This window comes from Chaetodon trifascialis, chromosome 8 (assembly GCF_039877785.1).
Source record: "Chaetodon trifascialis isolate fChaTrf1 chromosome 8, fChaTrf1.hap1, whole genome shotgun sequence".
Lineage (NCBI taxonomy): Eukaryota > Metazoa > Chordata > Actinopteri > Chaetodontiformes > Chaetodontidae > Chaetodon > Chaetodon trifascialis.
Window position 1 is genome coordinate 6,291,006 of NC_092063.1, and position 27,436 is coordinate 6,318,441.

The 27,436-nt window shown below is 44.4% G+C and overlaps 1 protein-coding gene across 26 annotated transcripts in view; it reads left to right on the forward strand.

Annotated features, from left to right (window-relative positions):
* rap1gapa (RAP1 GTPase activating protein a) overlaps positions 1–27,269 on the forward strand; it is a 55,348-nt gene extending 28,079 nt beyond the window's left edge. For 3 of the 26 annotated variants that reach the window (XM_070969297.1, XM_070969287.1, XM_070969288.1), the window contains 21 exons: positions 6,350–6,443; positions 12,477–12,524; positions 12,995–13,033; positions 13,165–13,356; positions 14,571–14,674; positions 15,142–15,220; positions 15,306–15,359; positions 16,120–16,203; positions 17,218–17,318; positions 17,465–17,594; positions 18,525–18,680; positions 18,764–18,835; positions 18,924–19,010; positions 19,132–19,272; positions 23,307–23,416; positions 23,572–23,694; positions 23,849–23,984; positions 24,089–24,200; positions 25,063–25,142; positions 25,303–25,350; positions 25,547–27,267. In XM_070969297.1, the coding sequence (XP_070825398.1) occupies positions 12,486–12,524; positions 12,995–13,033; positions 13,165–13,356; positions 14,571–14,674; positions 15,142–15,220; positions 15,306–15,359; positions 16,120–16,203; positions 17,218–17,318; positions 17,465–17,594; positions 18,525–18,680; positions 18,764–18,835; positions 18,924–19,010; positions 19,132–19,272; positions 23,307–23,416; positions 23,572–23,694; positions 23,849–23,984; positions 24,089–24,200; positions 25,063–25,142; positions 25,303–25,311 (1,848 nt within the window). In that variant the 5' untranslated portion in view covers positions 6,350–6,443; positions 12,477–12,485 and the 3' untranslated portion in view covers positions 25,312–25,350; positions 25,547–27,267. Of the gene's footprint in view, positions 1–3,920; positions 4,465–6,349; positions 6,444–11,399; positions 11,436–12,476; positions 12,525–12,994; positions 13,034–13,164; positions 13,357–14,570; positions 14,675–15,141; positions 15,221–15,305; positions 15,360–16,119; positions 16,204–17,217; positions 17,319–17,464; positions 17,595–18,524; positions 18,681–18,763; positions 18,836–18,923; positions 19,011–19,131; positions 19,273–20,522; positions 20,655–22,225; positions 22,304–23,306; positions 23,426–23,571; positions 23,695–23,848; positions 23,985–24,088; positions 24,201–25,062; positions 25,143–25,302; positions 25,351–25,546 lie in introns of those variants that run through there. The other 23 variants (XM_070969276.1, XM_070969278.1, XM_070969292.1 and 20 more) reach the window with 21 other exon arrangements.
* Positions 27,270–27,436: the final 167 nt, after the last annotated feature.

Below are 27,436 nucleotides of genomic sequence, written 5' to 3' on the forward strand. Positions count from 1 at the left end.
TCTGAGCTCTTCAGTGTCATCTGCGTAATTTACGCTGACACGGTGGAAACGAGATCGGCCAGCAGCGCGGCCGAGCGTGTTGATGTCTGACCTCTGGAGTGAATTTTCACACACATTATAAACGGCTTACTGTTAAATAACTTGTGTTGCAAGGTTGTCGAGAGTGCTTATACTTAAATTGAGGTCAAACCTCTGGTTCAGTTCCTGGATGCTCACAAGGAGGCGAGGTCATATTACTCAGGAAGCATGAGAAATGTCCATTTAGACGTATTCCAGTCCTGAATTTAAAGATTTAAAGCCACAGACACTCAGTCCGCCTCTTTGGTCCAGTCTGAAATATCTTTTAAAAACTGACTTTTGCTCTAAAGCCACTTTTAGTGAAATATCTCAACTGCTATGGGATGGGTTTCTGTGAAATGTGGCACATTCATTCATGGTGCCAGGAGGATGAACTCCCAGGCTTTTACTCTCACGCCAACAGCCTGTTGGCATTTTTTTTTTGTGTGTGTGAAATATCTCACACAAATTTTGTATGGATGGCTATGAAATTTGGTACAGAATAAGAATAAGTAACCTTCTTCACTCCTTAACTTTTCATCTAGTGCCGCCATCAGGCCAAGATTTTATGTTCTGATGACTGAATACTTTGATTTAGCACCAAATTCCTGCAAAACTAATGACATTCACATCAGCCTCAGCTGTACTCTGTGTTTAGGGCCAAGAGCTAAAGGTTAGCAAGCAAAACCGAGACAGGACCTGCTAAACATCAGCAAGTTAGCGTTGTCGTTTTGAACATGCTATCGTGCTAACGTTTAGCCACAGCGCCGCTGTGCCAAGTCCAGCCTCGCAGAGCTGCTAGCATGGCTGATGACTCTTAGTCTTTCATAAACATCTATTCACTCCATATCTCAACTCATTGTCAACTCTGTGTATTTGTGAAATGGTTAAAGCTGCAGTGGTTACACAATATAAACACTGAGTAATTTTATTTTAAATATGCAAAGAAAAACACGATTTAAACGCTCTGGGCTGATATAACTAGCATGGACATTGTTTACTGTTTACTTTGTGTGTCACTACATGAGCCAACTGGGCTGATTAAACAGGAGAGAAAACAAGGTCATAGCTAATATCACCAGGAACATGCTTACCTTTCATGTCTGCTGCAAACCCCCCTAATGTAGCCCCATTACCCAGTTGAAAATAAGATGCTAAAAAAACAGAAAGTGCTGCATGATTATGAAACCAGTCACAATCACAGTCACAGTGGGGTTCAGGTGTGCTGCAGAGAAATCGTGGTGGGGATGTAAAGTTTGTGCGAAAGTTAGGAGTCTGCACTCCTACTTTGCCTTGCAAACAAACCGCGGGCTTGATTAAACACAGCCAATTTGTTTAAGAGTGACTGGAGGCAAGATTTTAGCAAATCTAAAAGCAGCAGGAGGCCGTCAGACCTTCCGCAGTCAACGTTTTGATTGACGTGGGTCGTCACTCAGATTCTGAATATTTCTATGACTTACTTTTGTCTTTGCAGGGATGCAGCTGAAAGCGAGTACAGTAGACTGTGCCTGCATCACGCGCTCATGTGCACTAAATTAATGTACATTTAACAGCTCATAAATTCAGTTCTGATTTTCAGCCGGCTCTTGTGGCTCAGTGATGCTTGCAGGTCCCTGCTCCCCGTCCTCCCCTCTGAGGTCGATCACCACTAATTAAATCTCAACCTGTGGGAGACACTCAATGCTTATGCATAAATAACCACTCATCCATATTTCAGAATAGCAGCCATCTTGCCTGCTGGAGACCACTAACATGTTGCTGGTGTATAATGCGTCTGCGACTGTCCTTTGGGGCCGCTGGCTGGTTGCCTCCTATAGACACATACAGATTGCACTCTTACCTGCTCGCTGGCCTGATTTTGCATAACAACATGAGTTTGAATCAGGAGCTTTCACTTGTATTTGTGTGAATTTGAATAGATTGATGAAACTTGATGAACAATGAACACAGAGTTGCTGACTCTTGATGTGTCTTATTCTAATCCTTTGGGATTTAAAGGATCCGGCTAGCTTTAGCCATTATCTGAGCCGGCGTCTTGCATTATTACCTAACTCCTCTTGGTTGAGACGTAGCTGGAAAAAAAAAAGAAAAATCTGAAAGCGAGAGAGGCAGTGAGAGGGGACGGGCAAATTTCAGGACAGCGATTCTCAGGGGATAAGGGGTGGGGGCAGGAGAGGGGAGTGACCACAGGCCATTTCACCAGGCTAATGGGATGGGAATCCCTGGCAGCGGGGGCCAGCAGGAGGGATTTAGTGTGGGATTCTGCAGAGGACACTGGAACAGGGAGGATACTGTCAATTTAAAATCAACTATCTGCATCTTCAGGAGATAAAAGTAAAGCTCACATGACTCAGGATTTTCTTCTTGTCCTGCTATTTACTTATTATTCCGTCAGCATGCGAGACTGTCGAGTCCTTGGTGAGGTCCCAGACTGTCCACGTGCACGTGGCTTCGATTCGACAGCAGCCGGCCATGATGATCCGTGTTAAAACACCACTCAATGTGCAAAATCTGCCTGCTCTCTATCCGATTATGTGTTGTTATGTGAAAAAAAAAAGCCCTCACAGACAACTGTTTCATTGTTTTACCCCCACACTGAGCTCCTGCAGAAAAAATGAACTTCATATGTGATGTGTGCAGTCTTTGCTCAAGGGTTTAAACGAGAGATAAAGACAGATTAATGTTGTGCTCCGGCAGGACACCTCGGCAAATTACTGATAATCTGGACAATGTCAAAGTTTCGTCCAGTGATATAATGCATTTTTTTGGGAGTAAGCTTTGGACAGTGAGAGGATTATTTGTTTTGTTTATCACAATAGGCAGCTCCAAATGGTGCACAGTATGATGACTCTTCTGTAATCCCCTGTTATCTCTTCACGTCTGACACATAGAGCACACACACATGCGTGCACACACACACACACACACACACACACACACACACACACACACACACACACACACACACACACACACACACACACACACACACACACACACACATACAGATAAGATAAGATGCAGTAAGATAAAGTTTCTTAATCCCACTCAGGGGAAATGCACTTGTTACAGCAGCTCGAGAGTCAAAAGCACAGGGGGAAAGGTGAATTCAGTGATAAGTAACAATGAAAAAATAGAATAAACATAAATATATACACTATATATGCCTTTCTCTCATATGTGCACAACACTTAAGTCTGGGGCAGAGATCAGTCGGCACTCTTGCTGCATACAGTGTTATTTAGCAGGGATTTAGCAGGAAAGCGCACTATTGGTGACATTAGTCACAGGTCTGCTGGGAACGGCGGATGGTAGCTCAGTGCAGGAAAAGGCACATGCTCACTGGGGATTGAATGAGACTCATTACAGTAATTAAAAACCTCTCCACGCGCTTTCTCATCCTGCACAATGAGCATTAAGGAGGCTGCAGTGCCTGCTCACCTTTGGGAGCTTAATGTTAGACATAATCACTTGTTCAGGTCATATCATAACGAACATGAACGTGTATGTGGGTGGCACTTTTTTTTTTCCACGCGTGGCGGATGTGGTTGCCAGGGCAACAGCCCTAGCTGGCTCGTGAGGCAGCGTGGGGATTGAAGGCAACCCCCGTTACCTTAATCAGCCCTGCGCTCCCTTCTCTCTCTGAGCGGCACGCTTCAATCGTCCCCGAGATGGATGATGGGGGAGGTTCTCCTGCTTTGAAGGGGTTAAGGGTGGCGTTGGTTGGGGGTGGGCGCGTGGTTCAGAGTGCGGGGTTTCGGATAAATTCCACATCGTGCGTGTGTGTGTATGTGTGAGCGTGAGAGTAGACAAAGAGGGCGGAGATGGAGGAAGTGACAACTGGAGAGCACATATGTGTTTGTGAGAGACTGAGTGGGAGGAGAGAGAGGAGGGAGGGAGGAGAGATGAGCGGCAGAGAGGATGCTCGCCCGGGAGTGTGCGGCAGTCTAAAGAGCTGAGAGTGAGGCCAGCAGGTGAACAACTGATGGAGAGCAGCAAGTGAGCTGAGAGAGAGAGAGAGAGAGAGAGAGAGAGAGAAGAGTAAACAGAGGCCAGCACAGAGAGAGAGAGAGAGAGAGGAGATAACTGTGAAAGAGAGAGAGAGACGCTTAACTGGAGGAGAAGCGTAGACAGTGAGTCATCTACCCGAGTGCTGGTCACTGTCCGGACTCCCAGCGCACAGCCGCCACCGTGTGAGTAAGTTTGCAGCCCGGCTCCACGCAGGACATCAGGTCGCCCGGATGACACGCCGTGACTCCTTCGCACGGCTGCTTTCTGTGGTGCATCGCTAACCAGCTGGGGTGTGTTATGTAATTTGTTGTGGTGTTGGGATGAAGCCGTGGCTTAGAGCTGCAAACTGATCTGCAAGGAGGGCTTACGTGGTAACGCTGTGTACAGAGCAGGCAGGTGTGTGTGTGTGTGTGTGTGTGTGTGTGTGTGTGTGTGTGTGTGTGTCAGCAGCAGCGTGTGATGTGTGTCAGCAGCAGAACGTTTCTCCTGTCACTTTACTTTGATGTGTGTTCTGATGCTGCCAGACTGGGATTTAGATGGTGTGTCTCATCGTGGACTGTGTTTTTTGTGCTGTTTTACTGTATATATACTTTAGATCTCTCACAAGTATTACCTCTGTGTCTATATAGTGCAATATCCAATTCAAACCAACTGTTTCACATGAATGTTTGTGTGTGTGTGTGTGTGTGTGTGTGTGTGTGTGTGTGTGTGTGTGTGTGTGTGTGTGTGTGTGTGTGTGTGTCATGCATCCATCTATTGTGCATCAGTTCCAATTAAGAGTTCAGGGCAGCTGATGCCCTATCGTACGCTGGTCTCCCATGGGAGAGCTGCTGCTGGGGCTCCTCGCCTCCTTCGTTTCCTTTTCTGAGCCTGCTGAGAAAAGCTTCATATTCACAGTTGTTCCCACTTCCTGTGGATGATGCAGGACCTTCCTTGATTGAGGATTCACTGGTTGTGTAGCGGCAGGCAGATGTGCGTGAATGATCCACGCTCTCTTTTCTGCACTTATATTTGACTGGACGTGAAAACAGATTTCCATCTCGGTCAGTGTCCCTCACGAGCAGCTGCTTATCTAATCTACATCCTCAGCACCAGACCGGCACAGCTCCATACATTCTCTAACACAGTCCACTTGAAACATTATTAGTTTTCAAGTTCAAGAGTTGTCTCATTGAGTTATTGAATGCATTGGATGATATTTGCATGTGGTGCCTCTTGGCTGCTGGAGTTCACAGCACCTTGTGGACGGAGAGACGTGATGCATATTTCATAGCGGCTGCTGCAGCCTTCTGTGATCATCACAGGCAGCAATTTGCAGCCTTTCACTCTGCATTATCACAGCTTTATGATCATTTCAGATCCACTCGTGTACTGATCGATCACTTTGTGTGTTTGAAATAGACTGAATAAATCAAACAAATTGAAAGCCTATTGCGCAAACTGGCCAGTTGTCAGTGTCAATAGGGCGCCATATTCAGCAGGGGTATTGATCAGTGATCCTGTGGGAATAAAGCTGGTGGAGATATTGAGTTTAGAGCAAAGGATGCGTGACAGTAGTATTGCTCAATTTTGCATTAGCAATGTGTTTCTCTGCTGCGTTTCAGAAGAGAGACGCTGTCTTTGAATAAATGTGAAACTATGGCACTGCGTCCCTCGATCCCTGAAGTGTTTGTGAACAGCGGCTTATGCACTAAAAGAAATGAAGAACCTGCACAGAGGAATACGATGCGACATCTTTCGGGAACGACGTTCACGGTGGAGAACGCATATATTGACTTATTGCAAGTGTCAGACGTAGCTTTTATGTTGACAGTTATGTTATATATTATGTAATTATATTTAATTTAGACTTGAAATGACTGAATTTAGGTGTGAGGGCACCAGGTTTAACCCTCTCTCACCAGGGCACTGCAGATTAGATGAAATAGAGGATTCCCTGTGAGAAATAACGCAGAGCTTCATTCAGAGATCTTCATCTGAATTGCTTGTTGCAGTGCTGTAAATTTGAGTCCTGTTTCATGTCTGAAAGTGTGACAGTTTATCTCTTTATGAGCTTCTCCTCCCAGAGACATAAATAAAGCAGAATGGGTCATTTTTATAATCACTCTGGGCTTGAAGCCACTGCGGTGCCTCAGACCACCGGTCCATACAAATGAATTCTGTTGCTAAATGAGACCAGCAGCATTTCCTGAGGCTTTACCTTTTGATGTCCTTCTTGCTTGATCTCAAACCGAGTGACCTTTTCCGACTGAATGTTCCCTCTGCATCCCTCTGTCTGCAGGAAACAAGATGGGAGTGACCCCCGAATTTCTGCAACACTAGAGCCCCAGCTGTTCCAGCCTACACTCCCTTACAGCAGCTCACCATTCCACAAGGTAGGAGGAGAACGAGGGGGGGCTGGTTGTGCACTTTGACCCCTGATCTTATCTGATGGACCTCTGTGTGACCTTTCTTTCTGCGATGTTTGCGAGGTGTCTCTGCTCATCTCGTCTCCACGCCTGCTCCTGTCCCGATGCACTTTCTCCGTTAGACCCAGACTCTCTGCTTGCTGTTACTTTGATTTTTATTCCCGTCTTCTTTTGTTTAACTTGTGTAATTAGAGAGCACAGAGCTCCGTGTCTGATTCAATTAATGGAAATCTATTTTTAGCAGGAAATTGTCAGCCTGATGCTGACAGTTTCTCAGTCGGAGCTTAACAAGTCTGATTCCATCAAAGCAAACAAAATACAGCCTGTCTCAGCAATTGTCTTTTCTTTTTCTTTTTTATCAGAAGACAAACTTCTTCGCCCCCGCTGTTGTCTCAGATGCAGTATGTCACCAAATTGGAAAGTCGTTAATGTTTAATCTTCGGTCTTTGTGCGGGGTTCAGCTGTTATTCAGCGTCAGTTAAAACTAATCAACTATTTTTGTCGTTTTTTTGTTGATAAGGTAAAATCTCTGCTCTTCCAAAGCGTCTCTTTTAGCTTGCGATACATTTTCCGCCTCTCATTTTGCAAGATTCACTGCAAGAGGGCCTCGATCAATTCTTCTCCCGCTCCCTCGAGCAGTTTTTCATGATTTCTCGAGATTTTCAGCTTTTGTGAATCATCTGAGCATGATCTATTATTCTTCCTTTCAGAGGATATCATGTGAATAAAGACTAAATTGCTGTGGCGACAGATGCAGGATATAAAGGGCAGAAAGTGGAAATGATTAAGCAGGAAATCATTTCAGTAAATCTATTTAGACTGTCACAGTGCCTATTAAATCCATCTTGCTGTCAGAGTCTTCATGCCCACCTTTTGGCACGTCTCATCACCGCAGATAAGTGACTGACGGGAAAAAGCTGCCAGGGGTATTTTGGGAACTTAGCGACCGAACAAAGCCGAGCTCGGCGGTGATTAAACGTGGTGACAATCTCCCTCACGTCAGATTGGTTTCGTAAGGTCTCTCACACTTTGGATGAGGCTTACGTTGCAATCTGACTTGATCTGAGTCGAGCGGAGGGAGTGGGAAGAGAAAGGGATTAAAGGAGAATTTGGAGATTGGGTTGTTTCAACTGTCACTCCTGATCCCTGCAGCACACACCATCTGTAGGTGCCTCAGACTCGCTGGTTACAATTAGTCAGACAGGAGGAGAGCAGATTTGCATGACATGGAAGCAGCCACCAAAGGCACAGAAGATATTTCAAAATGTTCCTCACATGCTGTGGGAGAAAGAGCAGAAAAGTGCCTTACATGAGGGTTTATATTCACAGATAGGAGAACATTTGCTCCCCTGCACTATCGAGGGATGTTAGCGGCGCTTAAAATGCTGTTATATTTCATATTTGATATGCGTAACCCCATTTTATTCAACCCCCTTTCATTTGGACTCCAGGAAACAGAACATATCTGCTGAGCACATTGAGGGACAGCATGGTAATGTGATGTACTGTAGTATGATGAGGGCTTAGTGGGGCAAGACTCAGAGGAGCGTATCGCTTTAATCAGAGCCATGTGAAAACCAGGTCAATCTGCAATTAACCCCAGCAGGTCTTCTGGTCACTGCTTAATTCAAACCGCTCTGCTATGCTGTCATATGAACAATGTGGCATGTTTGTGAGAGAGGAAACACAAACACGAGCAAACAGTCATCATTTTCTGGGTTTGCTGTACAGTTCAACGTCACAAGCCGCAGCCCCGACTCTGACGCTGTGTTAAATATAAATAAAAACAGAACGCAATCATTTGCACATGAAGTGTCCCTGAGCTCATGTAGTACTATCCTTTAACCAATCATGTGTTCACAAAGTGCTGAACCTCACTCCATCCCTGCTTGTGAACCACTGAGCCTTTCCAGGATGCTCCTTTCATACCCAATCATGATACTAACATCTGTTACCAATGAACCTGTTTACCTGTGGAATGATCAAAACAGGTGTTTTTGGAGCTTTCCACATGTTTTATATATGTTTCACAGAGCATCCTAACTTTTTCAGTATCTATTTAGTGTTTTTCAGTATCTGTCTTGTCACTTCAGGCCTCATTCTTATAGCCCTCCATAAATTTGTAATGACGCTCCTTCCCTAAACAACCGTGCATTAGCTGGAGAGCTAAGAGCCAGACAAGCCCCACTGTCCCTCTGATATTCCTGGAGCCGGTCTAAGTTTTAATGAGCTCTGTGAGTTGCACCTGAGACGTCTGGAGGAGAGGGGAGGTCTCGCACATTTAATTTGCCTCTTGTCGTAATGACGATCCCATTAGCTCTCGTTATGAAAGGTCTCAGTTCTCACACCAGCACTCTGGATCCCCACATCTCCTCCGCTCTGCACATGGTTTTCCGCCACAGTGAAATGTATGGATGGTTGTTTGTCTCCACTTTGATTCCACTGCAGTTTGTGGGTTATTTTTCCCATCGCTTTGCTCACAGCTGATCATCTCCTGATTCATTTGCCCTCGTTTTTTATTTCTGAGGCTGTAAGCGAGCCTGCACACATGTGGTTCTCCTGTGATCTGGAGTCTGTTGCAGGGCTTGTTTATGACAGCAGCGGAGTGGTCCTCCACCTCTGGCTATCTGTCAGCCATGAGGGTTTGTGATAAAGACAGAGGTGGATGGATATGTGGCTTGGATCTCTTCCTGCAACGCTGCGCAGAGAGAGTGACAAAGACGGATCAGCAGAAGACAAGACACCTCCACCTGCAAGTCAGAGGATTACCACTCCACTTCAAACAGCACCAGCCGCCTTTGCATGCAACCTGAGACTTGCTGCTAATCTTGTGTGTTCAGAGCACACACTGGGAGAGCCTGTGGATCTTGTCTTCAGCTTTTTTTCTGGTCCAGCACTTTGCCAGTCATGGCTGCAGTTCGCAGGGATGCAGCTTTTCCTCGGGCGTCACAGTGGGACACAGTCAACTGTCTGCCGTTTGACAAAGGCACAGCAGTCGCAGAGCGAGTTTAATCCAGACCTGTTGAAATCGGCTGAGTTGAAACATCTTTTGAAGCTGCACGACGCCGGTTTGAGGAAAGTTTAAAATGGCTAAAAATCGTGACAACCACTTCAGTGCTCCAGCAGTGACAAAGGCACACTGGAAGAAGCCCAGCCATGTAAGTAGCTTTACTGTAGAGACAGGCTGGATGGAGGACATCACTAGAGAAACTAGAGAGGGAATTTGGCAGCGTTTTTCAGCAGAGGCTTGGACAACCGCCTCCCCGAACTGAGAATAAAGTTCCAAATGCAAAACCTGACAGTTCACGTTTCTTGTTTACTGAAGTCGTGAGCTGAAGGAAAAATCTCTGTCTGTGGGGAACGTTTCTATCATCAGGCGTTTCTTTCAGTGACTAATGCTGTTGTTTAAATCCAAATATAATATGAAGCTCAACAGCACAGCTCCTCTTGTTCTAACCTCTGGTTAATGTAGTTGAGGCTGCGGTTATTTGCTTTCAGGGTTTGTGGCAGACTATTGTTTGCACATGGTGGAGGACTTTACTCATACTCACACTGAAAGCTCAGACAAGATTGCTCTGTACACAAACTGTTTGACTCCGTCAGGCTTCACTGGCTGAACCTTTCAGCGACTCCAGGCCGACGTCTGCGTGGACTGTTGTAATTCAGCGTTTTCGGCAGTAGTTAGAGTCGTCATGCTCAACTGATGCACGGAGGTTTTGTATGCGAGCTTTTAAAGGACCATTGCCCAACAGCTGTGGCAGGCGTTTAACGTGGGAAAGCCAGTCGGTCACACATGACCGAGTAATAGTGAGGCAAACCACGAGGGAGAGCTCACATGCTGCAGCCAGGTAAAATGCTGATTAATGTAAATGTAAACCTGTGGTAGTGTTGCAAGACATGGGGACAAAAAAGATGCAATTTACCAACTTTGCAACACTCACTGTGCAGCACGGAGTGATGGGACAGCAGTTTTCCTGCATTTGACAGAAATGTTTGAAACAATTAGCCATAATGCTCTGTTTGGCTCCCCCCTGGGGACACTGGAGCCTCAGCTGAAAAACACACTTAACACTGTTTTATCACCTGGAAATGTCTTGAATTTTCCTGATTTTATGGAAATTGCTACTAAATTCTGTCTGTTTGGGGTCTCAGAGGCTCCAGCTGTAAAACCTTTCATATGCTTTTTATCTGTGATTAGTGATGGCAGTATTTTTTATGCACCATTACCCCTCCAAAAGTCTTAAACATTGTCGAAAAAGTGGTGTTTTATAGCTTGTCTAACAGAGAGTTAGAACTCTTTGGGGTCCAGTTGACCCCAAACATAACTAACCTCATTATGTACAATAACATACTGTGTATTTCTTGGTGTGTTTTGACTTTTGGGAAAGCAAAAGGCTTATTTGTTCATGCATAACCTTTATAATACAAGAAATAATTCTTTATTCGGTGTAACATCAATGCTTAATAGCACATTTTGTAATTTTCCACCTTCATCAAATGTGCAGGCTCGGCCTTCGGCAGAGGGAAAGGTTACCACCTCGGTACTTTTCTACATCTTAGATTTTAATAAGGTCAGGAGGAAAGGAAAAAAAACATTTAAAGGAAAAAGAGCTGTTCCTGGTCACCAATCACACCGTACTTTAGAGAGAACACCAGATGTCCAAGGCTGCTGTCCACTGAATAGTAATTAAAGTGTTCCTGAAGGCACAGTGCGAGGATACGGCCATTAGTATCTGTCCTGAACAGTCCCAGAACACAATAAGGAGGAATGGTCAACAAAATACAGTATAAATCAAATGAATGTCTGATGCTTGTCTGTGACTGGACGCACTGTGCTGAACAGGGCTGAACTGCAGTCAGACTCGCTGCTGTGAAAACAAATGAACTCAAAACATTGTCCTGTCATTCTCCTCCTCTCTCCAGACCACAGATTTATTTGAAATGATTGAGAGGATGCAGGTAAGACGACGCGTCGACCTTTGTGTTTTCGCCTGTCTCGGCTGCACTCACCAAGCAACTAACCAGTCAGCGTGTCTCCTCCTAATGCTGCAGCACTCTGGCCCTCTCCTCGGCCCCGGCACTCGTCCGCGTTCTGTCCATGAGAACGATACTGAGTGCGGCGGTGGTTACAGAGGAGAGTTGTCAGAGCATTATACGTGTGTCTCTGCTGTGTCTCTGTTAACATTCTGGAGGTAACACCGGCTGACAGCGCTGTAAGCTTATTATCTCACCTCAAAAACTGTCTCCTGGTTTCTGAAGCCCTCTGAAGGATGTTTATTTTAATCATGCAGTCCCTCACGTGACGGCTTAAGAGTTTTATAAGCTTGCATTTTTTGTTGGCAGTGCAGTGCTGAAGTACGTGTTGTTAAAAAAATATTAATGTTATAAAGTCTGGTAGAGTTTGCATAACTGAGTATTTAAAAAAGAAATGTTCCCCTTTAGCAGGGGGGTGTGAAGCAGTGGTTTCCCCATCGTCTTCCTTGACGCCAGGCGCCATCACCTGGCCCTGATTTAGTGTCCCTGCATCTCTTTCTCTGCATCGTTCTGCTCTCTTTCAGTCGCCTCGGGTCCGATGGGTGTTTCAGTGTCGGTTCGCTCAGCATCTTTTTAATCTCCGAGGTCTCGTTAGCGCTCTTCTCCTGCGTGCTAACACACTCCTCCTCAGTCCCTCCAAAACGCCTGCTCTTTAGCATCCGTTAATTGTCTTTCGGTATCCACGCTGTGTGTCTAATGTGTCTCTTTCTGTGTCTTTCCATCTGTCCCTCTCTGACTTTGCTTTGCTGCCTGCTGCACATCTCTTGGGAAAACTGGGTTGTTACGTAATGGGGTTGATCATTTTCTCCCAGTTTGCAGTTATTTGGAACATGATTATTACACTTTATGTCTGAATGTAGGTATTTGTGTTGACTGCTTTGAATTCAGAGCCAGCTGCTGCGTTGATGACTGACCCTGACCCTTCTCTCTCTCTCTGCTTCCTTATCTCACCCTCTCCTCTTGTAGGGCAACAGGATGGATGAGCAGAGATGCACCTTCCCTCCCCCACTGAAGGTGCGACTCTGCATGTAGACACAGTATTACTCGCATGGTGCGGTCATTGTCTCACGATGGTTCCGCCATATCTCGCTCTGCCAGGCGGGCTGATTACTTCAGCGCAGTATTGTTCATAATGCAGTGCTCTCAAGTCTCGCCATCAGTTTTCCTCCAACAGCCAGACTGGATTCAAAATCACACACCCTCTGATGCTTTGCTCTGCGGACGGAAATGGTGAAATCTTAGCGCCAAAGAATTTAACAGGATGCGATGCTGATGTAACGCAGTATTTTAAACCGTCAATGTGCCAAATAATGGCAGCTCTTTGATCAGCAATGCATTGATTCCCATGTAGTTTCCAAACTGATTATCATTACATAACAGTTATGCAATTACTGTGAAACAGCGTCCCTCGGGATTACAGAATTGGACGGTGTGGTTATTTTTATTCTTTGATGAGAAAACAAAGCTTTTCTCTGCTTTTGCAGACCGAGGAGGACTACATTCCCTACCCAAGTGTGCATGAGGTACGATGATGATGTGCAGTGGTATCACTTTTCACCATGTTTGTGTGATTAGTTCAATTTCATTTCTGTCCTCAGTACTTTCACATTTCCACCATGTTTCTCAGCCCTTGTTATTTTCCGTCTCTGGACAGGTGCTGGGCAGAAAAAGCCCCTTCCCGCTCATCCTCCTGCCGCAGTTTGGGGGTTACTGGATCGAGGGGACCAACCATGACCTGAGTGACGCAGCGGACACCGAGCAGCTGCAGCCTCTGTCCCCGAACACCCGCACCAAGCTGGAATGTAACACAACCGCTATGATCTACCGGAAGCACTTCCTGGGCAAGGTGAGCCGCTTTGTGCAACACAGGAATCACTTTCGCCAGAATGCGCAGTTTGTTTTTGATGTTTTATCTTGTAAAAGCAAATTCAAATCTGAAAAGATATTTGAGACTATGCACGCTTAGAGACGACCTTTCATGAAAACACAGATATTGTGATTAAAGGCAAGACTTGAGATGAACATAAAGCAATGTTAAGAGAGGAAAAACGAGGGGCTTCTGGACCAATCATCATTTCTTAATTCAAAATAATCTTGTGGCTAAATGTAATTTGCTCCATTGTTTGAATTTGACCCTTTATTTTGCATGCATGGTCATGATTTCTGAAACCATAATTTATTCCTAAGTTTCAAAGTAGAAGTAAAAATGAAAAAATATATAAATATGTATTATTGTAACACTGAATTTCATTTAGGATTGTACAAAGTAAAACAAATTCTGCATCCAAAATGAGAAGCTCTCCAATATTTTTCAATTTCCGTAATTGTTGTTTCCCACAAAATCTGATTAAATGCAGCCCGGACTGCTAAATTACATTTAGCTGTGAGATTATATGTGATTGTTGTGCCTCTGTGTTTTCTGTGTTTTCTCAGTCGCTTAATGCGTGCTTCTACAAATGTTCCTCCTCTGCTGATTAGTTGAAAATTCTTGCATCTTCTCACTGCTTTTTAAGATAAATTAGTTCATAGTTTTTTCCGTGACGTGTTCAGTTCTTGTGGTTGCAGATCAAAATAATGATAGAAACATCGTGTTTATTTAGCGATAAAGTCAGTTTTTTCCACTTTGAAAAGGTGTTTTCTGCTCTCCGAGTGATATCACCGAAGTCACCCTCACGAAGGCCTTCGTTATAAATGCTTCCTTTTCCCTCAAATGAGCCTCATTACTCTCAGAATATTTCACAATCAATTTCACTTCTTGCTCATTATAGTAATGAAATGAATAAGCAATAAGTGAATCCCAGTTGAGCAAACCACTTACAGCGACCGGCCTCCCTGTTTGGCACCTCATACGCTGCCGCTAATGAAGATGCATTAGGCATTGCCACCTGTTCTTACGCGCACATAATATGAACAAATTTGATCTGCCTGCAGTAGAAAAACAACAGAGGAAGAAAAGGCACTCAGATCGGAAAGATATGGCTGACTGGAGCGCATGCATGTGTTTCATACACTCTATTTATGACAGATACTAATGGCTCTATCCTTGCGCTGTGTCCTCAGGAACACTTTAATTACTATTCAGTGGACAGCGCCCTTGGACATCTGGTGTTCTCTCTAAAGTACGATGTGATTGGTGACCAGGAACATCTCCGTCTAATGCTCAGGTAATGCTCATTATGCGTACATGTGCGGCGCGGTGTCGCTTAATTCACAGGGAAAATTGAATCTTCGCTGTGCAAGTCCGCATCTGAGGCGACGAATGTGTAGGCTTAACTAAAACATCAGCTCTTCCCTCACCAGCGGGAAACAAATTCAGGCTAAATCACATTTTTTTGTTCCTAAAAATGCAGGTGTTGACTGGATAAACACATCCTCCCAGCACGGGTGTTATCGTAAGAGTCATAAAGCCGGAGAGAGTGTCAACAGTGCTGTCATTCCCACAGCGGAGGAACAGATGGACTATTTAGGCCAGCGGGTGGGCGGGTGCGGAGGGAGGGACGGGAAATAGAGGCGAGGGTGGGGAAGTTTGATGATGGTCCATACCGGATCATCTCTTTCCCATCTGAAATGATGATGATGATGATGATGATGTGGCTTTGAAAGCGTACTGATTGTTTTGTGATTTCACAAGGAACAAGCTGAAAACCCACCACGATGTGATCCCCATCTCCTGTCTGACAGAGTTTCCCAATGTGGTCCAAATGGCCAAGGTAAGAGGAGTCTGCAGAGATTCGCCTGCGTTGACGGCGTCTCACCACATTCTGACATTTTTCTTTTTTTTTTTTTTAATCCAAGCTTGTCTGCGAGGAGGTCAACGTGGACCGCTTTTTTCCTGTCCTTTATCCAAAAGTAAGACCTGGTTTGGTTTGTACTGTTGCAGCTAGCTGCCCTTTCCAGTCCTACGCAAAGCAATAGTCAGGCGTCCATAAGAAACACTGTCAAAAAGAGCACATTTCACACTAAACCTCTAGAACTTTGAGAGATACCAGCTCGCTTTGTCTAACTCAGACTGCTGAAGCCTGGCATTAGCTTCAGATAAACTTTATATACGTTTCTCACACAAGACAAGGATTGTGGATTTTGTCCCTCATCGCTTACGTAAGCCTCTTTCACACAGGCGCCGCTCGAGATATTCTCACATGCAGCTGCGTTCAGGGACATTTCTGTCTTTTTCAAGCATGCTATGGCAAAGCCAGACTAAATGGGACAATGGATGTATTTAATATTCAACAAGCTTGCGAGACGGGTGACGTTTGCAAGTCTTGTGATTGGTTCGTTCACTCCACATGAAAGCGTGCGCGTCCCTGCAATGTTACAGCTTTCATTCACAACACAGCCGTACCAGCACTTTCCCTGCAGTGTTACTCGGTCTAGAGGTGGGAAATTGCTGGTCCAGGTTTCCAAGAATATGCAGGAAATGTTCCTGAACATTTCAGGAATTGACTGCATGTGTGAAAGGGACTACAGGAAGCATGTTAGCAAGGACTCTCTTAACAGGCAGCATGTGTCAGCATGTGTTGATATGGGCACCTGAATATTGTTGACTTGAAAATCTCTGAACCTGTCCTTTAATATTTCTGTTTTATCTACAGTATATATTTTCTTACAGGCTTCAAGACTTATCGTCACCTTCGATGAACATGTGATAAGCAACAATTTCAAGTTCGGGGTCATATATCAGAAATTTGGACAGGTGAGTGATAAAGCCTAGCTCTGTACAAGCGCTTGCATGATTTATATTCATTGCATTTGGCCCATGAACAACGAGGATGTACAGTACATTGTTATTTCTGATTGCCACGAGGAAGCTGCTTATGCTCAGTCATCCTCGGTCTTAATTACGGCTTTCAGTCCAGCGCAGACGCTGCGGCTGTCTTCAACGCTCCCTCTCATTTTCTGAGGCAATCACAGCCCTCTTGTTTACTATGTCGGGGGCAGAAGAGCTATTGAATGCTTTGCAGAGGGCACTTGTACCTTCAAATGGAGACCTCAGTGTGTAGAGATCCGCACCGTTGATCCCGTAAAGCCTGCAGTAATTTAAATACAATGTAAATGAGCCAAGGGCCATCTCAAGAAGACAGTGAGGGTCTTCTGCTCGCACTGCAGGATGTTTTCTATTCAGGAGGGCGCTAAATGAAAGGCACAATGATTAATAGGTGTATTGCATACAGGAAACAAAACAGAAAATAAGCTTCTTCTCAGCCATTGTTTCTCTGTGTGTGTTGAAGCGGGCATTTGTGTACACTTCACCTCTCTAATTACTGACAACAGATAATCAAATGTCCTTCTCAGCTGATCGTTATTGACCAAGCTCTCCTCAGCTCCATCTCTAAACCCTCTGTTACACCTCTGCAATCTCAAATGCAAATGCAGTGTGTTTGAGTGCCAAACACACATCCAGTACTTCCCTGCACCCAGTTACTGAACCTAATGATCTGTTGCTGTAATAACACGCCGTACATAAAATGCTCACTGCGCCCATGTTGGCACTCTGGTATGCAAATCTTTCCTCTTGTGATCAGTTATCAGTTCGCCTATCAGACATTATCCTTATTGCTTGTTTATTTGCATCATAAGTGTTAACACCGAAGCAAACAGCACTCGATCCACCGTGCAGATCATCCTCAGCGTTTTTAACTTGTAGCTGCTGAAGCCATTTTGTCCTCCAAGGCTTTATGTTTATGAGTTTTTTTTAAACTGGTTGCAGACTTCAGAGGAAGAGCTCTTTGGCAACAGCGAAGAGAGTCCTGCCTTTGTAGAATTCCTGGAGTTTCTAGGAGAGAAAATCGAGCTGCACAATTTTAAAGGGTGAGGACCTGAACGTGCTTTCGAAACACTCCGCCGTGCTTTTCATAGCATGATGCCAACCGCAGTTTACAGTATATACTGATGCTCATGCTACCGCAGCGATGGCGGAGAGCATCTTGTTAGACATGGTTTCTGTGTGCTTGCAGTTTCCGCGGAGGGTTGGACGTGACTCACGGGCAGACAGGCACTGAGTCTGTCTACTGCAACTACCGCAACAAAGAGGTCATGTTCCATGTGTCCACAAAGCTGCCTTACACAGAGGGGGACACCCAGCAGGTACTGTAATGCAATACTGGACTAACACACCTTTCATGATTCACCACAAGCAGTCAGACAGGTTCCCTCTGGGCATTGTAGAAATGTATTTGCATGTACCTCCCTGCTGTTGTACCAAACAACCGCAGTACATATTTGCAGAGAAAGCTCCAGTAGTAAACATGAATCACTTTGAATTCGTCTGCATATATGAGCAGCAGTCCTCGCTCACAGTGACTTAAAGCGGGGATGCAGAGGTGCTCTCTCACACATTCACACAAACGCTCATCAATTAGCACAAGTTCACACACCATTTGCTCTCCTGGTTGTACAGATGAGGCGACGTCTGTATGTTCAGTCTTCCGAGCAGTAGTGGGTGTTATAGACTCCCGTGAGCCAATCAGTGCTTGCTCATCTGGCTGTTGTGTGGAGAAACAGCGCTCCCTGCTGGTGGTTCATAAAATCACATGCGTTAGTGGGACTGGGAGAGAAGAACTAAGAGTGATTACCTCCATTTAATGATTTATAATTTCTATAGCTTACATACTGGACAAATCAGGGCCACATTGTACAATATACAAAGCACCTGACAATTCATCTTCTCTCATCTGTTCCTACACTGCCCATCAGTAGTTGACATAATTTATTAGCAATATGCCAGATTTTCTTTTTGTTGTAATATGTGTTTAAAAAAAAGCTCAATATATTCTTAGTAGGAATCGCAACAAAAGGCTCTCTCGGTTATTGTCTTTCAAATTCAATTACAGGCGGCATCAAATATGTCCTGAAACCTCCTAAATTTGGCTTTTCTGACACCTGCAGATAACGAGCAGCATTCACACATCAGTGTCGGCATTCTTTCAGCCTACAGGGATTACCCTGTGAGCAGCATACTTGCATTAATTTACGTATTAATTTGTCCTACGTTGCTGTGGGGCTGGTGTGTTGCAGCTGCAGAGAAAGAGGCACATAGGGAACGACATAGTGGCCATCGTGTTCCAAGAGGAAAACACTCCCTTCGTACCGGACATGATCGCCTCCAACTTCCTCCACGCCTACGTCGTGGTCCAAGTGGTCAACCCGTGCTCTGACAGTGTTCTCTACAGGGTAACGTAGTCCCCTCACTGCGCGCTGACTTTGCTTCTTATGATAATAACTTGATTAAACTTCATTGTGCTCCTGATTGTTAGGTGTCAGTGACAGCCCGGGATGATGTACCTTTCTTTGGCCCGGCCCTCCCAAACCCTGCTGTCTTTAAAAAAGTAAGAGAGAATAACTACTGAATCCTCTGAGAAGTGCACCTTCCATTGGTTTCTAACATGATGATGAACACGATGCCTCTTCTTCCAGGGCCCTGAATTCCATGAATTCCTTTTTACTAAGCTGATCAATGCAGAGTACGCCTGCTACAAAGCTGAGAAATTTGCCAAACTAGAGGTGAGTTGTTGAAAGCGTTTAAAATATTGTTGTCTTTTTGCATCTCTGGTCAGAGCAACATGAAATATCCTTTTCTCCCCTTTCTTTCATATCCCTCTCTGTATATGTATGTGCGCTTAAGGAGCGGACGCGGTCGGCCTTGTTAGAGACCCTGTATGAGGAGCTGCACGTGAACAGCCAGGCCATGATGGGTGTCGGAGGAGAGGACGACAAGCTGGAAAATGGGAGTGGAGGAGGAGGGGGCTTCTTTGAGTCCTTCAAGGTAACTGGAGGGGCAGCAGCAGAGGCTGGGGCGTCCCTTTCTGCAGCTCTCTGCCTCAAAATAAAGAAAGGATATACCAATAAGTGAAAGTGAAGGGCTTGAGCTACAACATGTTTGCATCTACAGTGATTTAATTTCAGTGTTTTATTTATGACCGCTGTTAGTTTTAATGCGAGTTTAGACTTATCGCCATTGAAGAACAAGTTCGACATTTTGGGAAGTGCACTTGTTTGCTTTTTTGATGAGGCTGAGATGTGAAAATAGATCCCACTGTCATGTGTGACTGTTAAATATGGAGCTAAAGCCAGCAGCTAGTTTAGCTTAGCATAAAGACCAGAGACAGGATGAAACAGCCAGTCTGACTCACAGTCTTTTGGAGACCCAGGCTAGCTCTTTCTCCTCATTGCTAAGCTAACATAACCCGCTGCTGGCTGATTGATTTTCTCATCTAACTCTCAGCAAGAAAGCAAACAAGCACATTTCCCACAATGTCTATACCTTTAAGTATGATCATAAGACCATAATGATCGCCATCACTGCACAGGAAGTGATAAAACTAGCATCGTTAAAGTCACCAGTTCTTGCACCAGCTGTGGGGCTTTTCTTCTGTGGATGTACAAAAGGGTGTTTTCTCTCTGGCTCTGTGCTGTGGGCTGTAAGGGCTTTATCAGTGTCTGTCACTCTGAATGAGCTCTGCTGCTCAGTCCTGCAGGAACACACTCTCTGCTTTCCAGCTTCTCTTCGTCGTGCTTCCTAGCTGTTTTTTGCTGCTGTGCTCTCCGCATGCTCCGGCGCTCAGTCACTGGCGCCTCTTGTTTTTCTGATTCTGTCATCCATGTTTGTCATCAGGAGAATCTTTCACCATCCGACGCCTTTGCCTCTCCACTCTGCTCCATGCCTGTAAAAAGGTGCACTGGGCTTTAAACTTCTCCTGGCTGTGTTAAACTCAACGTGGTCACACATCTGTGAGCCACTTGGCCTTTCTACTTCCCCTCTCTTCTCTCACCACCTATCCACACATAGTGACTCATGTGAACCCCCCCTTCCGGGCCTCAAAGCTTAGCAGTGTTCTCTGTCGCTTCCTTGTCTGTCAGGATTAGCGTCAGGCCAGTGCTCTCTGCCTGTAGCGGTCAGTGTTCAGGGACAGCCCCGAGGCTCCTCTCGGCCTGTAACGCCGCACAGCGATGCTGAGGGGTCACAGGGGTCAGCGCCATCTGAATGTATCTCCTCCTCCTCGTCTCTCCCTGTAGCGAGTGATCCGCAGCAGGAGCCAGTCTATGGACGCCATGGGTCTTACATTCAAGAAGCCACACACAGTCTCCACTAGCCTCAGCAGCAGCTTTAACCACGACCCCGCAGACAGCCCCAAATTCCCGGGGATAGTAAGTACAGCGCCACTCCTCCTGGTCTTAAGTGGGGCGAGTCTCGCTCCCTCTGCCTCCCCCAGCAGTTCTACTAAAGTTTACGCCCCCTTCTCCCTCACTTGCCTGCTGCACTAACTACTCACAGAGAAGGGCCACACACTCTGTGGAGCGGTGCATTTGTTCAAACTCGACTCTCGCACTGCAACAGCTGCACATTGTCTGCCACCACAACGTGACTGGACACTCGTAGACCTGAATGCTTGTAGGACACAAGGTGAACCCCCCCCCCGGGTTAAAGCTGCTTCTAGTTCGTACTGTTTTTACCTGTGTTCTAATTATTTAAATCCCTGTGCATCTGCATTGCTCATAAGTGCACACTTGAATTCTAATGAGTGCAGGTTGAGTCCTCTGTATGTGTGTGTGCTGCTGTGTATTACTCATGATGTGGGGACATAAACCTGTTTACACAGTCACATTGCGGGGACTTATGTCCCCATAAGGAAGGCGAGTAAATCAGGACATTTTCAACTTAAAAGTTAAGGTTGGGGTAAGGTTAGGTTTGGGGAAGTACTGGTTATGGTTACAGTTACGGTAATTCTCCAGGAAATGGATGTAAGTCTGTGTAATGTCCCCAAAAATGATGAGAATACAAGTATGTGTGAGTGTATGTGTGTGTGCGTGCGTGCATGCCAGTTAAAGCTTGCAGACCTTTTTTTGGAGATCATACAATATTTTTGATTGTGCTTATGAACAAATGACTACTTTACCTGTCCTCAGGTGGAAACCTTGTACCTCCAGATGTACTTGTTCCTCCTTTTGCATTTTCTCAGACTTCACATAATTGGTCCTGAAAACGCTGCAAAAAGCTGAGCGTTACACAACCTTTTTTCAACTCACAGAGGACCTTTTCAGCCTTCAGCTGAAAGTAAAACACACATTGCTTAATTTGTAGTTACAAGGTCTTCGCTTACGTAACAGTGACTGTGCACATGGTTGTTTGTCTGATGTTATATCCTGCATATTTTAGGGGGGGGCTGTGGTTTTAATGGAAATTCTTGTTCTTGTTTTTTTTCCACGTTAAGCACTGACCAAGACTTGTTAGTCATGTGTATATTGCAAACAGACGCCCACATGAATACTGTATTTCTAGATCGCCTTCGAAAATAACCGCTATTATTAACCACCATGCAAAATTAATGAATATAACCCAAGCTTGCTTCTTGCCCATAACCCCGTCTTGATGTGAAACCTAATGTATTAACATGCCATGTGTCCTCCTCTGCTGTTTTTATCTCTTCTTCATCCTCTCTCTCACAGGCTCACATAACTGGCTCATCACCTCTCTCTCCCATTCAGCTGCCTGTGTTGCACCCATGGAGCCAAAACGTCCCTCTTTGTACTCTCCAGTTAACACGTGCTTTGTATTTTGTTTGAATAACATGACTTACTGCATGGGATCTCATATATATTTGTATATATCTCATGTTTTCTCTCCCTCCACCCCCCCTCTTCCTTTTGTCCTCTGTCCTCATCACATTTCTCTCTCTCTCTCTGTCTCTGTCTGTCTCTCCTCTTCCTGTGTGGCTCAGTCGTTGCTTGTCCCAGGCAAAAGTCCCAGTAAATATGGACGCCGAGGCAGTGCCATAGGGATAGGAACAGTAGAAGAGGTTCATGTCTAATTCTAACTACTCTCTAACTCCTCATTTCTCCTCTTTGCTCCTTTTTTTTCGTCTGCATGGCTCCACTGCATCATGGCCGAACACTTTGCTCTACACGTCAGCACGCTGTATTCAGCATGGTGTTCACAGGATGTACTGTTAGACGTTAAAACAGAAGGCATAGAGATATAAATATCCTCCTCCACGCTTTATCCTTAATTGTTATGTCATCTCCAATCTTTGGGATTATATATAGGCTGCCATGTAGAAATCAATCAGTATTAATCAGTTTTGATAAGCGTTAATTACCGCAAATCATTCACATATTGAGCAATAAGCAGCTCTGTGCCACCTTTAGCTCCCTGTTGTATATTTCCTTCTATTCTCACCGTCCTATCTGCTTTACTGCAGTATGTTTTCGCCCTTTGTGGTCTTTTATGACTATTCTGTATTTTAATGCCGGTGTGCTTAATTCCCTATTTGTTTAAACGTAATGAATATTAATGTTTTAATGATCCCCTTACAGAGAAATTATAAAAAAAGAATCCTCCTCCTGCTCTTTGAAGCCACGCTGAATAAAAAGGCTTTTTCAAGTTCATATTTTGAGAGCTTTAAAAGGGAGATTGAATGAACAAAGCAGTCGCTGAGAAAGCATATTTAGTGGTGGGCCCTGGAGCCTTTAAATCCATCTTTCATCTCCCGCCTTAGTGTGCTCTGCTCTGGCTGAAAGACTGGCACCGGGGCTTGACATTAAGCTGCTAAGTGCATATTTTAACTTTCCTTTTTCCGCCACTGTAACGAGCCGAATGCAGCAATGTTACTGCTGCCTGATAATTCACAGTGATGTGTTTTTGGAAAGGATTTTTAAATAAAGAAATCTAATCCATCCTCTCCCCTCAGTAATAAATAGATAGATTGATATGCACTTGAGATGAACTCAAAATGACTCAAAGATATTTAAGGTATTAGCAGCTGTTTGACTTGGACGCTGACTGTCCTCTCTCCCCGGCAGTCGTTAATAATCCCGGGGAAAAGCCCGACCAGGAAAAAGTCTGGTCCTTTCAGCTCCAGGAGAAGCAGTGCCATCGGTATTGAAAACATTCAGGAAGTCCAGGAGAAGAGGTGAGAAAAGTCTCCTGCATCTTACTGCTGTGTGTCAAAGCCCTGTAATCAATAAGCTTCATCATTTATCGTCATTTCCTTGTCATCAGCGCGTGCACGCCTGTGTAGCGATCTATTTGCTTCCCCTGACATTCTGCACCACATGTCTCCTGCAGCAGTAGAGAAAACTCCCCAAATACCCAGAAGACCCCGGACAGCGGTCACGTCTCTCAAGATCCCAAATCTGACAACTCGTCCAATCAGAGCTCGCCTGAGGTGCTCACAACCACAAAGAACAGGTGCGTCTAATAGACAGGTCACAGCCATATTGATCGCACGTGTCTTTGTGTTACCGCTGGGACTTCCTCAGCTGTGGCAGCATGTTGACGAGCCGCGTCCTGTAAGATAAAATCAGGTTAGGCTGTGCTGGAGTGTGATTAACCCAAGGTGCAGTTCTTATCTCGGTGGCAGGGCCCCATCCATCCCTGAGGGTCAAGACCTCTCCCGCTCCTCCTCCAACGCGAGCAGCTTCGCCAGCGTGGTGGAGGAGAACGAGACAGAGGCCACGGAGGACTACGACACAGGCATGGTGAGCGCTGTCTTCAGCATGTGCACACTCATAAGTTAGCAGTTTGCCTTTAGGTCTAATGCACATGAATGTCTTCCTCCGTCTCCCCTCTGTACGCTTTCCAGGAGAGTCTGTCGTCTGCTGGGACACCGCACAAGCGAGACTCCTTCACCTACAGCACCTGGCTGGAGGACGGCGTCAGCAGCACCAGCACCACCAGTCGTGGTAACTCCCCAGGTGAGAGGTGGGATGTTAGGAGACGCGGCATATTGAACTATTCAGCACTTAAAACAAATAAGAGGTGTTTTTATGTACTTTCTATGCACTTCATAAGAAGGGTAGAAAGCACAGATGCTTAATGCGTTCCTGATGCTGAGCTAATGCTTGCAATGACTCATGATGATTAATGCATGCATTAATGCAGGATGTATCATTAAATCCTCTTGCTGGCCGTTAAAAAATAATTAAGCCACAATGAGTTTATGTGACGAGTTAACGCTCAATAAATGAATGTTATCTCACATGTCCACAGCAGTGGACCGAGTTTTGGGTGCACTGTAGAAAAATAGTAATAAAAATAGTCACAGAAATTCAATTTTAGCAGTTTTCCTGTTGTTCTACGAGCGTGAGTCAATATCTGAATACTAGATTTATGCCTGTAATGAGGAAATGATGATGTTTCCGGTTTCCTTACAAACACATTCACATTTGCAGTTATACATTTAACTATTATTATTATTATTATTATTATTATTATTATTGCTGTTATCTTTTACCTTTTCAAGTGTTTTATCCCTCTTCGTAACTGTGTTGAGCAGCTAGTACTGCAACAAAGCAATTTCCCTGCAGGGATCAGAAAGTTTTTTCTGAATCTGAATCTGAATCTACACGTTTCGGCCATCTTTTCAGAGTATTACTACAAGCTTTCATCCTGACCCATCACTGGATAAACATTATTCCCTCTGCTTTATTTTTCAAGCTTATTCCACACAAACCAGTCTGCTCAGATCTCTTCCAGCTCTTCATATTTTTGGATAACCTTCACAAAGTCAATCTGCAGTGAACATATTAATTAATACACTGCTGACTCGTCCTTCAGGGCCGAGTAAACCTGAACGAGGGAAGGGGACAGACATCCGTATCAAACTGGAACGACCACACGATCATCAGTCCTCATCGGTGAGTCGCACCGAAATCTTAATTATCAGTTATTGTCTACCTTTAAATCACCTCTGTTGCCCTGCGTGATTTTTTTTTTTGCCACTTTCGTGATGCCGTTGCTGATGTTTGGTTCTCCTCTGCTTATTATTTTTATTGCTTTTTATCCGTCTTTGTGCAGAACTGTTAAGTCCACCCACCTGGTTGTATCCTGGATCTCCATCTTCAGGTTAGATTTCCTCTGTGCTCTCATGATCTCTCTCAAATATACCGTATATATACTGTATGCTTGTGTTCTGTATATACACATTCAGGTGTTTTTTGTGTAATTTAGAATCAATGTTATTAAGGAATAAACAAACCAAAGAAATGCAAATAATTATTTTTCCTCATGCTAATGAGAATTTGACCTTTTATCCCCAAAGCATTCCCATAAGTCACAATCCCTCTGGGAGGTGAGACAAGTGCAGGCGTTCGCCATGACCAATGATGAGTCAGAGGAAGACGAGGAAGAGGAGTAAAAGCAGACGGAGCCTGGCCGGTCTGCTGCTCAGCGAGGGCCAGAGTGCAGCATATCCAGAAACCTGGAGGACACTGGACAGGATGACGCACAATGAGGGGCCAGCTTTTGCACAGTGTTGTTTCCTTCCACTCTTTTCTTTGCCTGTTCACACATCTGTTGTCTCGTCTGTGTTTTGTTTTAGCACATCACTTGTTTCAGAATTGCACATTTTTATCGACGAATTTGATAGTTTCATTTGTGAAAAGAATCATTTGAGTTTGTCTCGTCGGAGCCCGGGTCTGCTGGATATTCAGGGTAAAGACGGTGCCATTGAGCTCTTTGAGGAGACTTTGAGGGACTTTTGCTGGAGCATAGAGACGATAATTGCCTGGATGGTTTTACCAAATCAACAAAGGTTTTGACTCAATAAAGATCTCTAATGTATAAATAATACCAAATATTCAGCATCAGAGATGGGTATTTTCTAACAAATCGTCGAATGTGATGTGGAAGCGTTCTGTCGGATGCTCTGAAATACGTTCACTTTCTGAGCGAAACCCCAACAGAAGGACTGTACAGCTGCAGCAAAACAATTGTACTCTCTCCGCTCCCGCCCGAATCTCCCCAAGATTAGACTTCAAACTCGACGGCACAGGTCACAGTGAAGAGAGCAATGTAATGTAGATATCATGAAATGGCCTTAACACTTAAAACATGCAACTTTCTTTCTCCCTCTGATTTATTTTACCTCATTTTTTGACTCATGTGTTCTGCAGCCAATAAATGGATTGCGGCATTGGATTAACTGTAAAGCTAATATATTCAGAATCATTTTTAAGCACACTGGTTTCTTAAGAAATGGTGGTGCAATGCAGTTATACTTCAGCACTGTATGTAAAGCCTGCTCATGTATGGATCCATCCGTCAAAGACTGATTTAACTGCTTTGTCCGTCTTACGTCCAGAGCAGCTTCTTCTCTCTAATGTATGTTTTTATTTATTGATTTGTCTCATGTTGAAGTGGCATTTGCGCCGTACATCTGTTTTTACTGTACCTCTCTGGTGACTGCGTTCAGCATCCTGTTACTATACTGTATGTGTTGCTTTGGAGTAAGTTATAATGTTGTCATCTGTAAAAGCTCTACTTCGAGACTCGGATCTCTTTCAGTGCAGTAAATTTGCAATGCAATTATAATAAAACAGTGAATATTTATTTGCTTTGAAAGTGAGACAAAAAAACAAACTCCAAATACAACTACTGATTTTGTAAATAGACATTTAGTTGGAGTACATAGTGTATAATGTATAGGCCTTTGAGTTAAAATTGACCAACACCTTGAAATTACTGCCAAGTTAACAATTTAATAATGTTTTATTGTTTTATTTCACGTACTCTTACTTTCGTTTGCTGTTATTTTGAAATGGTTTTGTAGAGGAGATTTATTTTAAAAGCTATTCAGACTGTTCTGTAAAAGGGAAAAATCTCACAGTACATCCTGCTGATCATTTCAGTTGCCTTATCATCACAAAATGATGTACGTATAGATAATAAAGCAAACAGTTAATAGCCAGCAGGATTTCCAATGAAATGAATGTTCTGTTGTTGTTGTTGTTTTTATTGTAAATAAACGCCCTGAGAACTTTACAGTCTATTGTAAATGACTCTCTCGCCCCACATCACGTCACTCCAAGGAAACTCATTCTCTGATTGAACTTATCTTTGTCCTTTTCTTGCAGACAAATACAGTAGTCTGAGTGCCACATGGTGAAAATCTTTGCTGTGAAATGCCGACAAACTGTATATGTTCCACTTC